The sequence below is a fragment of the Bactrocera dorsalis genome, chromosome 2 (assembly GCF_023373825.1).
Source record: "Bactrocera dorsalis isolate Fly_Bdor chromosome 2, ASM2337382v1, whole genome shotgun sequence".
Taxonomy (NCBI): domain Eukaryota; kingdom Metazoa; phylum Arthropoda; class Insecta; order Diptera; family Tephritidae; genus Bactrocera; species Bactrocera dorsalis.
The window spans coordinates 24,226,710-24,237,286 of record NC_064304.1 but is presented as its reverse complement, the minus strand read 5'-3'; the positions used below and the strand labels follow the sequence as shown (position 1 = coordinate 24,237,286).

The following is a 10,577-nucleotide window of genomic DNA, read 5'->3' as shown; positions in this document are numbered from 1 at the left end:
TTCGACGAACAGAATTTTTAAATTTTGTATGGTGAAAAGGAATTAGATCTCTACGACGCTACGGCTGGAACTACCCTAATAGTATAGCCCAAATACAGTGAAACTACCCAAAGAGAAGTGGATATTGTTGTCGTTGTAGCGTCTGAAAATATTCCCACTTTAATATTTTGAGGAATGGTACCGCGTGGACAATCTTTGTCTGATAAAAACCGGATCCCTTCCGTCAAGTTAGAAACGTCTTAAAACCAAACCTTTTAAATTTATCGTCCATATATTATTGAATCCGTATACGTATCTATATATTTTTGCTTAATGTACAATATAAATTTCCTACATTGAATCAAAGTGAGGGTCACTCACCTTTCGAATCCCCAAAGACCGTATTATCAAACGAAACAGAAGAATGCACAATAAACCGCACACATGACTGTGTCTGTATATCCAAAATAATGCTTCACACTTTCGCTTTTCCAAAGAGATAAGACTTGCAGTTTCAAGAGCGAATAAATCGAAACCAGATGCCTTTCCAAAAGCAGATCAAAGCAGAAATGTTGGGATGTTTAATAAAAAGTCCGTAGGTATAAAAGTAGAACCAACGCGTCGGAACTTAGTTTTGTCACGGTGAAATTCTGCAGAAAATGAAGTCTGTCGTATTGCTCGGAGTACTGATACTAATAAACCTACTTACTATTGGTAGACAACGCATCCTCCAATTATATTATATGAAACTAATTATATGCTATATTTCTTTGTAATAATAGAGTGTTCCATTGCTGATGGAACTTCTAAGCCATTTGTGCGCAGCCGTTACAGCAAACGTTGGCGCATCGCAACAACTGAGGCAAATGTCAACAGCAGCGCAGCCACAACGGAGCAACAGGAGAATGTAGGGGTTGACTTGAAAACTGGGGAAACAACTATACTGAGCAACGTGCCCAAATTTGAGGAAACAACAGTTGTGGTTAGCCCATCTATGCCACTGCGAACCACAACAACTAGTTCAAAAGTTATAGAGGAACCAGCCAAAAAAACGCTTAGCACCACAACTGAACATCCAAGACATAATGGCCCAAATGGCTTACCATTGGACTATGATTACTATGGTAATGGTGGCGAAAACGAAGAAGATGCAGGTCATAAATAATTTAACTTATTTTCTATTCAATATACTTATCATTATACAACCGTTTACATTACTTCATACAAATATATACCTGCATAACATATAAGTAGATAAACTTGAAATTAATTGGATATTTATTTAAAGTTTTGTTATAATTCGACCACAAAAATTTTGCAACTACAGTTGAAGAGCAACTGTATTAGTATTTAACCTTAACAATGGCAACTCCTCAAAACAGCTGACCGGCAAATAGATTGTCTACAAAGTGTTTATTTAATAATTTATCATAAAAATAAAAAATAATGTACAGCATAAGCAAATTTTGTGCACAAATTCAGCCAACAAGATTTTTCCGTATATCACAATTACAAACAAATGAATTGCAGCGACTACATACTTTAGCGGTGTATTGGCCCTATCAGAGCCGCCAACAACGCTTAATTTGTAGGTATGTGTTTATATAGCTTGTGGTGATTAAATGTTATATGTACATATATATAACTAAATCGAGTTTTAAACAAATCCAATGAAATACTTTGTAGTAGTCTGCAAAGAGCAGTACGAGTAAACACATTTGAAAGTGAGAGGCGATATTCTACGGTGATTGCGCAGAAAACCCCAGCGAAGAAAAAAATGGTTAGTATATCAAACAGTCCTTTATGGATGTAAAAAAGTGTTAAGGGGTGGTGATTTTATATAGATATAAAAACACTCGTTGAAATTGTAAATTAAATGCAAAGCAATGATAATGGATTTCCTCTAAGCATTTTCAAAATTTAAATCACCACGCATACTAAGTTCGTAGAAGTTTTCTCTTATCGTGAGGTCAATTCCGAGATCAATACGAGATTAAATAAAGTGGTAACAAGTGAAAGTAGGTGTGCATGATTTTCAAGGTCTTTAATATAACTAATTATTTTTCTATGACTATCGGTAAGGCAGAATTATGAGCCAATTTACCTTATATATGTATGTATGTAAGTGTAAAATATTTTTTGTGTAAACTGGTTTGGAATAATTTCTCACTAAGTACCTAATTTCATACTGATATTCTTTTTGTGTGTAATTGTGTGTAGAAGCATGAATAAATGATTAAAATCTATTTTTTTAAATATCTAACTTCAGGCAAAACTCACCGAGCAGGAAAGATCTGAACTACTTCAACCACTTCTGGCTGCTGGCTGGTCATTAGTAGATAACCGCGATGCCATATACAAGGAATATTTGTTCAGTGATTTCAATGCTGCTTTCAGTTTTATGTCCGGTGTAGCCTTGCTGGCCGAAAAGTTGAATCATCATCCCGAGTGGTTTAATGTATACAATAAAGTACAAGTAACTTTGTCTACTCACGATGTTGGCGGTCTCAGTGCAAAAGATATTCGGGTAGCTAAGTACATGGAAGAACAAGCCAAACGCCTACTCTAAGGTATCGTTGCAATTATGTGTGGTAGTTTCTTGATATTGTTAAATATTTAAAGTTGGAAAATAAATGTTGTATTTAAAATTTAGCAAATATGTGTCTTATTTTGTCATTCTAGGTAAACTTATGCTAATATCTTGCTTAATATCTCATATTCCGCCTTTTCTAATATGTCAGGCGATGTCTCATCCAAGCTGTAGCCGATTGTTTTAAAGAAAGCTATGGCATTGGTATTATTTTTTAATACTGTGAGCACAACTTTATCCATGTGCCAATGTTGGGCGCACTGTTCCAGTAAGTTCATCATGAACTTACCAAGTCCTTGACGTTGAGATTCTGCTTCAATCTGCATTTCATAGCTATAACAATAGAGAGATACAATACATTTATAAATTCAATAACAGCTTTATTACTCACCAGTAGAGCACACTGTTTCCATAATCCATATCAAAACGAAACATGGTATAAGCAACGGGTTGCCCGCTTTTGTCTGTCGCCACTAAATAGCGTGCCCATTTTTTGTTCAAATCATTTTGCTTTACCTTTGGTTGCCAGCCCATTTTTAAAGCCTTATAAAAAGGACTCACATTACGCTCCGCCAACTTAAAAGCCCATTTCAATGTTTTTGCATCCATATCACCTTTTGTGCGACAATAAAGTTTGTATTCTGCTCCATTTTTTGCCGTAAATTGAGAGGCATTTTCCACAGCCTCCAACGGGTTTTTAGCTTTGCCGGCATTTTCTACATTTCTTTGTTGATTAGTTGTGTTCGTCATTTTGGAATTTTACTCTAGACAGGTAGAATTTGTGAAATTAAAATGAATACTGGCGACAGATGTGTAAAATTGAAGCTCCTGTGTTCGTTCACATGTGTAATTTGTAAAAATTTGTTTTGCTTTGCTTAAGCGGGAAAAAACAAAGAAAACGTAGGGTTGCCAGCCAAATAAAATTTGTTTAGAGATCGTGAAGCAGATTATTTACCAAAATCTCGTAAAACTAAATAAGTTTAATTTTTTGTTAATTCATGTTATTTTGAACGATGTACGATAATGTATTATGTTATGTTAATGTTTATTGTAAGATTTTACTTGAAAATTGTTTAGAATTAAAATTTTTCCATGAATACAATTATTACGAAGCATAAAACACATTTCCAGAATAAACTTCTTTAATACATCGGGAATATTTGACATTTTTGTAATCCGTTGTTGTTCTGTCGGCAGAAAACATACCTCAAGTAATTAAGAAAAAAACCGCCGAATGGACAGTCCATGGCCACATAAAAATCAAGGTCCGCCCCGGTTATATTATCCTCCCCAATTGTCTGGGAAATGGTTTATGAGTATTCTCATTTAGTTTGCTTTGTTACATTTGCAATTTATTAATTCTGGATTATGTATACATATATATTTATTAAAATATTCAACAATATCAGAGTATATATTTTAAATTTTATGTTCCTTGGCCGAATAAAAATCCGGCTCGTTCCGTTTTCGAAGACCGATTTTTTTGGGAACGGTTTATACGTATGTGTTCTCAATTAGTTTGCTTTATTACATCGGTAATTTTATTCATTTTCAAATGCTTAATTCATACAATAAAATCAGTTTATATATTTTAAATCTTAACTTCCTAAATAGATATATCGCTGAGTGAATATTGATTTCTATAAAACTACGAACTTTAATAAGTTGAGAGAGAAAGAAGAAAACTTAAAAATGCAATCAACAAGTGTTTTCGGTAACCATTTACATAAACTTCTTCGTGGTCGTTTATGTGAATAAATATTCATTAGCACAAAACAAATTAAGGCTCTTCATAAATGTTGCGAAACACCGAATGAATTTCGTTTAACATATCGCTCGCCACCATACTGCGACCCCATTTCTGAAATCCAGCCGCATTGCATTGCTTCACCAAATAGCTTGCCGCAAACGTTGCTATAAAGGCCGCATTTGCCTGATTAGTCTCTAAAGCCCAATGGAAAAAGGTAGCAATCGAACCGCATAGCAAGTCACCTTGTCCACCACAACGACGACCAGAACCTCCCGATGGTAGTGTGTAAATTTCTGAGGTACTTGGTATAAAAATTTTATCCTGTGCACCTTTTTCAAGTACAATTACGCCATCACCTAGTTGTGCCATTCGCTCTTTTATTACTTCGACATCGGTACTAAATAAACGCTGGAATTCTATAACGTTTGGCGTCAATATGACATTGCTTAATCCATTTAGCAAATCAATATTTCCATTGAGTATGAAGAGGCCATCGGCATCAATAACTAAAGGCTTATTCAATTGTTTGCAAAGTTCAATAAGACAAACAGCAGTCTTCTGTATCTTCGGATCTCTTCCTAGTCCTGGACCAATGATTAATACGTGTAATCGCTCTAACCATGGTAAAATTTGTTCTACAGCATCATCCGCATCCAATAAAGGATGTACGATTAATTCAGGGCTATAGGATTTAATAACAACAGCAGCATCGCGTTGACAAAATACATGGGCCAAATCAGCACCTACACGCATAGCACTAATGGCTGAAAAATATGGAGCCCCGGTATACTCTAGGGATCCACCAATTACTCCAATTCGTCCAGCTTGACCTTTGTGACGGCGATTACCCTTGCCATCGCTTACATTTACTTTAGGAACTACCGTGGAACGGATTAATTTTAGCAACTTTTCTGCTTGCACTGGTACTTCGATAAACTTTGACATTTTACTAGAATAGGCACAATTCTGTTGCAAATTGGCACCGAGCCAATTACCAATAATCTTTTGCTGCGAAGCGGTAAACAAATAATAATTGAGCCTCTTCACATTGACAAATTGCTTTGACAGGTTCATTATATTTCTGTTTTATGTTTGTTTTGCTTTTGATAATTCTTTTCCATTTCTGGAATTCTCAACAACAAAGAGAATCAGCTGTTGCAGGTTAAATTAGTTCGAGTTGCCGTAATCTCTTTTTTTAGGTTGTGTGCCAACCGGTAACATTTCTCCATGTGTCGAATTGGGGTGAACACTTTTCTCATGCCGTAAACAAGTTTTACATTTTCCTGTGTCATATACAAAGTAAAAATTTGAATACTATTTAATTTATTAAAAACAAACGCTAATACAAACTAACAATATTAATGAAATTAGAAAAAAAAATTCATTAAGTTGAATTTTTATACAGGTTATTTAAGAAATTCTTGAAATATGGTAACACCTACTTTATCTTTAATTCAAATTTCTCCTTTATTTACTCAGTTTTGTTATGATCGGTCTTTAATTTGCTGTAAATTTGATCGAAATTTATAAAATGTTAAAACAGCATGTTTTGTTGGAGTTAAAGCAATTCATTCAAGCAGTAACAAACCATAATGGTAATCCTAAGAAGCTTACAAATAGCACTTTGCTTCGAAGTTGTTTTCGCCTGCTTGAGGACCTGCCGGCTGCACGCGAGATTATCTTGGAGTATTTCTCGATAGTAGCTGAAGTGGCGGTGCAAAATTATTTGGCTAATGCAAATGTAGATTACGCCACTGGACTGCCAATACGTCAAGGTAAACAAGGTGCGGGTCCAAGTTCAAGTAACAATGCTGCGACACAGTCAACGGTCATAGAGGATAGTAACTGGTCCGCAGTACAAGAAGCGCTCGAAAATTTAGTTGTTAAAGGACCCTCAGCTTGGGGTCCTGTAATAGCTTCGTGGAGTCTTGACCTTGTAGGAAAGTTATCAGACAGGTATACCAAAAGAAAGATGTCTATTGTAGCTGCATGTAATTATTGGCTCAATTGCGGTGCAATGCGTGGTTTACTTACGTTGATAAGCTTGAGTTTCCGTAAACTAACAAATAGTGAAAAAGAAGCTTGTGTGGAAACTTTATTGGGTATGAATTTTTCAATTTATTTCGGAAAACAAATAAATTTCAACACACCTTTCAAATTTCAGGTGCTTTTCAACGTTACTCGCTAAGTTTTGATTGGGTCGTAGCGCGTTTGGGCGGTTGCTTTCCCTTAAGCATTATATCCCAGATATTGCAATGCAGCCTCAAACGTTTTTCTGATGATTACCGTTGTCATTTCGACTCTGAACTCGGTATATTGGACTACTTATCATTTGCGCACGAACAAGAGCTTAAGCAAGCATTGACTGAGCTACTGAAAGATGGTTTTAATCCAAAGAAAAGTTTAGATGCCTGTATCATACCATTTCTATTGGTGATGGCTACGTATGCGGATGCATTACTGCAAAACCTAGTGATTGTGTTTCTTGAAATGTGTAAGTAATTAATAATAAAGACACATATTTCTTAAATTTAACCGAATATGAAATATTTTCTAATTTTTAGATAATGATGATCTACGCAATACTATAATACAAAAAACGCCCCTTTGGATGAGCAACAAGGTGTTTGCAGAAATGCAACCATCTCTTAACAGTCTGACATTGCGTTTAAAGTCAAATGGTGCACATCTGCTTATCGCTGTGTCGCAAATGGCCGAACAGTATACTTGGTGTCAAGATTTCCTCGAATATACTATGCAAGATTTGGAACAAGTAGTATTAAATGCTACAGTTTGCCCGCTGATGAATGACCTGGCGACAGAAGACTCGAAATATTTGCTTTGGAAGAATTGTTTAAGCGCAAATATCTTTCAACAGCAAACTGCCGTGCGTCTTCTGTTGATTGTTTGTATGTAAAAGCTTGAAATATTCAATTGCGCTTTGTTATAGTCAATGTTACATTTTTTCAGCTACACAACATTCACATATTTACTATCAGACGATATCGGAACTACTACGCAAGTCTTATGTAACTAATCCCAATGGTTTGGGTGCTGTCATACGCATAATTGGTGGTCAAAGTGGTGTAGTTGAATTTCCATGCATTAAACCCGGTTTACAAATGGTCCTAGAAGATGTGCTCCTCCAGGAGCAATTCAAACACACGCGTTTAATAACCAGTGACCAGTCGGAGGCGCTTAACACATTCAAAAATCTTAACACGCTAACAAAGTAAGTCTGCTTATACATATGTATATAGCAATCAGAAAATAAAAATAATTACTAATGTGTGCTTGTAATTTTGTCGGCGCAGAATGCAAAAGAAGAATTCATTTCAATATATGAAACAAAACTTGCTATCCAATGTGCTCAACGATTGTCTACCGAAAATTCTACAGATTCTCGAAGTTACGCTAACTAAAGTGATTCTACACATGAATAAATTGGCCGAAGCAAACAGCAGAGAGGCAATTAAAGCTGCACGAAATAACAAAAATGTTAGCGGCAACGAGTTTGGTAGCAACAAAAAAGTAAAATTTGGCGCGGCTGATGCTGAAGTGGAGGCAATGGATGTAGATAATTCAGATGAGGATACAAAGCTTATCATAGGCATACCACTGCATGATTCCGACGATAGCGAAGAAGAAGAAAAAGATGTCAACCGACGTATCTTAGCACATACTATCATAGATTTACTCAACACTATTGATGTTGGCTTGAAAGGCACGGTGATCCGCACCACAGAGGTAAGCATTTTTTACAGTTATCACCATATTTGATTAACCTAATATTTTTCTTGCAGATTTTAAAGCTGTCAATTTTAAGCGTAAAGTATTTCTTCTTGGCGCTCACCGAAAAAAGTAAGCAACATTAAAAAAAAAAGTTTGTCTATCGTTAATAAATATCTCTTCACTTTTCACACATTGCAGGTTCAATATCCCGTTCCGCTGCAGTTAATCGTGCCTACTTGCTGTTGTCGCGGCAGTGCGTTGCACGTAAGGCGGCGCGCACTGCTTGCATACGTGAGTTGGTAGAGGGTGCGCTCTTCTATTATGGCTATCTATTCGGTCAGTATGACGAACCAGAAGTGGATCAACTTGAAATACCAGAGCACGAAATGGTTTTGCTACAAAATCAACGGCATAGCTTGGGACCAAATGCCAATCGTACTGTGCTTCATGCGGGTGTGATTGGGCGTGGTTTGCGACCTGATTTGCAAATAAAGGAGCAAAAAGTATGTCCAGCCGAGATGCAAACGCTGTTACTTAAAGCGCTAGATGCTTGTTGCACGGTGGCAGATAAGCAAAATTCCGTCGAGGGTTACTCAATGATATCGCTATTGCTGGTGGAAATGGTCTCAACGGATGTCATGTACAATGGCCTGCCTTTTCCGGACGAAGAGTTCACTAAAGTGACAATGGAACGTGATCTGATGATACGTCGCGCATTTTCCACATCTCCAGTGCTTTGGGCATTATTGGGCTTTATAGCGGCACATAGACCAGCGCTGTGCTTTTCATCAGTACTGCTGCGTGCCATGTGTGCCACCTGTTTGCATCAGTGGCGCGCGAAAAATGGTACATATGATGAGAATTGCCTTTAATATTGTATTTTATTGCTTTTGATTTTTTTTGCAGTTAACAAATTCCAACCTTTCGATCCCAACGACGAACTTATGCTTTGCACGCAGAAACTGCTGCAGTTGCTAGCAATGGGACAGTTACTGCCGCCACCACTTTCCAACCTACATGTAATCATAAAACATTTTGAGCCGCCAGAGGTTAGTCTATTTGCCATCCAGTAACAGTTATTTGAGGTTATTTTCACACTTTCCAATTTCTTTTCACAGATTGCTTTGCTGTTGAAGGAGTGTATTTGGAATTATTTAAAAGATCACGTGCCCTCACCGGCGCTCTTTCATGTCGACAACAACGAGCTGCATTGGCGTAATCCGCACATGTCCAAAATTCCACCGCAATATGTCGATACATTGCGTAATTTAATGCAGAAAAAGCTGACGAAATTGGGTCAACATTATTACCAGATGTTTATTATGCCCGAGTTGAATGAAGCGCATGTACCGCAAGTTGGTCCAGTAGATTTAATTAACGCGGAGTTATAAAACTTTTCAGATTTATACATAGGCAATAAAATAAGAAAGAAGCAACTTTTCATTTACAACAAACGGTTTATATTTTTTCAAGTGTTAAAAATATGGAAAATATCTTTTGTTTTTGTTTTTCTGTATAGGTGTATTGGTTCGATTAAACCATTCACATATGTAATTCATAACAAATAAGATTTCATTTTTCAGCTATGAAACGAAAAAACAATATTTTTGTATTGTCGGTAGGAAATGTATGCTTATATGCACTCTATGAATGTTTATATTTATGTATACACTATATTTATGTATGTATCTTCTCAAAAATGGATTTTGGCTACTGCAATTTTCAAGTTTTCAAAATATATTCTACAAAATACGTATGTGTGTATGTGATTGCACATGTTATCGGCGCAAAAAAAAAATAATACAATACATTATAAAAAAAACTCATTATGCCTCTTAAGATAAGTGTCATCTTGCTATAACGTTTGTTGACGCGTTGAAGCCACCACACATTAGACAGGTGTGAGTATTAACACTCAGATTTATTAAACAAAATTTACACGTAATCGCAATATTTATACGATAAAAATCATTTTTGATTGATTGATTGTTTAATTTTGCATATCTTCCTTCCACTGTAAAATATGTGAAAGAATAAACACACAAAAATAGAATAAAAGAAAAAAAATAAAATTAAAAAAAAAAAATAAAAAAAAAAAACAAAAAAAATTTAAAAAAAAATAAAATAAATAAATAAAAATAAATAAAAATAAATAAATAAAAACAAAAAAAAAAAAAAAATAATTATATAAAAAAAAACAAAAAAAAAATATAAAAATAAATAAATAAAAACAACAAATTAAAAAATTAATAAATAAACATAAAAAACATAGAAAAATAAAGCAAACCAAGAAAAAACAATTAACAAAAATAAATAAATTTTTGTTTTTTGGTTATAAAAAATCCTAACCAAAGAAACAAGAAACCCAACCAACAAAAAACTAAACAAATATCAAACTAAAAACATAAACCAAATCAAAGAATGTTCCAAAAAAAACGAAAGAAAAAAGTAAACAAAAAACCAAAAATACGCAGGGTATATTTTACACAAAAGTTAATAAATAAAACGTATGTACTACCTAGAAAT

The 10,577-nt window shown here is 35.1% G+C and overlaps 5 protein-coding genes across 6 annotated transcripts; 3 read left to right on the top strand and 2 right to left on the bottom strand.

Annotated features, from left to right (window-relative positions):
- The first annotated feature begins 287 nt into the window (after positions 1 to 287).
- LOC109579885 (uncharacterized) lies at positions 288 to 1,208 on the top strand. Its single transcript, XM_019992025.3, has 2 exons — positions 288 to 693; positions 762 to 1,208. The coding sequence occupies exons 1-2, from the start codon at positions 639 to 641 to the stop codon at positions 1,142 to 1,144; spliced, it is 438 nt and encodes a 145-aa protein (XP_019847584.1). The 5' UTR covers positions 288 to 638; the 3' UTR covers positions 1,145 to 1,208.
- A 141-nt stretch (positions 1,209 to 1,349) lies between these two features.
- LOC105231029 (pterin-4-alpha-carbinolamine dehydratase) lies at positions 1,350 to 2,636 on the top strand. Of its 2 annotated transcripts, none has more exons than XM_019992024.3 (3): positions 1,350 to 1,571; positions 1,669 to 1,759; positions 2,249 to 2,636. In XM_019992024.3, exons 1-3 carry the CDS (start codon positions 1,426 to 1,428, stop codon positions 2,546 to 2,548), a joined length of 537 nt encoding a protein of 178 aa, XP_019847583.2. In that variant the 5' UTR covers positions 1,350 to 1,425; the 3' UTR covers positions 2,549 to 2,636. The 2 variants fall into 2 exon arrangements, with proteins under 2 accessions (XP_019847583.2, XP_019847582.2); XM_019992023.3 differs by having other exon boundaries at positions 1,666 to 1,759.
- On the bottom strand, positions 2,595 to 3,449 carry LOC105231030 (N-alpha-acetyltransferase 40). Its single transcript, XM_011212113.4, has 2 exons — positions 2,961 to 3,449; positions 2,595 to 2,902 (listed from the first exon to the last, which is right to left on the bottom strand). Exons 1-2 carry the CDS (start codon positions 3,317 to 3,319, stop codon positions 2,668 to 2,670), a joined length of 594 nt encoding a protein of 197 aa, XP_011210415.1. The 5' UTR covers positions 3,320 to 3,449; the 3' UTR covers positions 2,595 to 2,667.
- Positions 3,450 to 3,894: 445 nt separating this feature from the next.
- On the bottom strand, positions 3,895 to 5,484 carry LOC105231028 (ATP-dependent (S)-NAD(P)H-hydrate dehydratase). The gene has a single exon (XM_011212109.4). The coding sequence runs from the start codon at positions 5,391 to 5,393 to the stop codon at positions 4,350 to 4,352; it is 1,044 nt and encodes a 347-aa protein (XP_011210411.2). The 5' UTR covers positions 5,394 to 5,484; the 3' UTR covers positions 3,895 to 4,349.
- Positions 5,485 to 5,767: 283 nt separating this feature from the next.
- Positions 5,768 to 9,987, top strand: LOC105231027 (integrator complex subunit 5). Its single transcript, XM_011212108.4, has 9 exons — positions 5,768 to 6,421; positions 6,484 to 6,813; positions 6,884 to 7,228; positions 7,290 to 7,551; positions 7,634 to 8,066; positions 8,123 to 8,180; positions 8,250 to 8,897; positions 8,958 to 9,100; positions 9,170 to 9,987. Exons 1-9 carry the CDS (start codon positions 5,851 to 5,853, stop codon positions 9,440 to 9,442), a joined length of 3,063 nt encoding a protein of 1,020 aa, XP_011210410.2. The 5' UTR covers positions 5,768 to 5,850; the 3' UTR covers positions 9,443 to 9,987.
- The last annotated feature ends 590 nt before the right edge of the window (positions 9,988 to 10,577 follow it).

Coding starts and splice junctions, on each gene's coding strand:
- LOC105231030 (XM_011212113.4), bottom strand. CDS start 3,319: ATGACGAACACAACTAATCAACAAAGAAATGTAGAAAATGCCGGCAAA. Junction 2,903..2,960: donor GGAAACAGTGTGCTCTACTG/GTGAGTAATAAA, acceptor CTATTGTTATAG/CTATGAAATGCAGATTGAAG.
- LOC105231027 (XM_011212108.4), top strand. CDS start 5,851: ATGTTAAAACAGCATGTTTTGTTGGAGTTAAAGCAATTCATTCAAGCA. Junction 6,814..6,883: donor GATTGTGTTTCTTGAAATGT/GTAAGTAATTAA, acceptor TCTAATTTTTAG/ATAATGATGATCTACGCAAT. Junction 8,181..8,249: donor CTTGGCGCTCACCGAAAAAA/GTAAGCAACATT, acceptor CACACATTGCAG/GTTCAATATCCCGTTCCGCT.
- LOC109579885 (XM_019992025.3), top strand. CDS start 639: ATGAAGTCTGTCGTATTGCTCGGAGTACTGATACTAATAAACCTACTT. Junction 694..761: donor AATAAACCTACTTACTATTG/GTAGACAACGCA, acceptor TTGTAATAATAG/AGTGTTCCATTGCTGATGGA.
- LOC105231028 (XM_011212109.4), bottom strand. CDS start 5,393: ATGAACCTGTCAAAGCAATTTGTCAATGTGAAGAGGCTCAATTATTAT.
- LOC105231029 (XM_019992023.3), top strand. CDS start 1,426: ATGTACAGCATAAGCAAATTTTGTGCACAAATTCAGCCAACAAGATTT. Junction 1,572..1,665: donor CAACAACGCTTAATTTGTAG/GTATGTGTTTAT, acceptor AATACTTTGTAG/TAGTCTGCAAAGAGCAGTAC. Junction 1,760..2,248: donor CCCCAGCGAAGAAAAAAATG/GTTAGTATATCA, acceptor ATCTAACTTCAG/GCAAAACTCACCGAGCAGGA.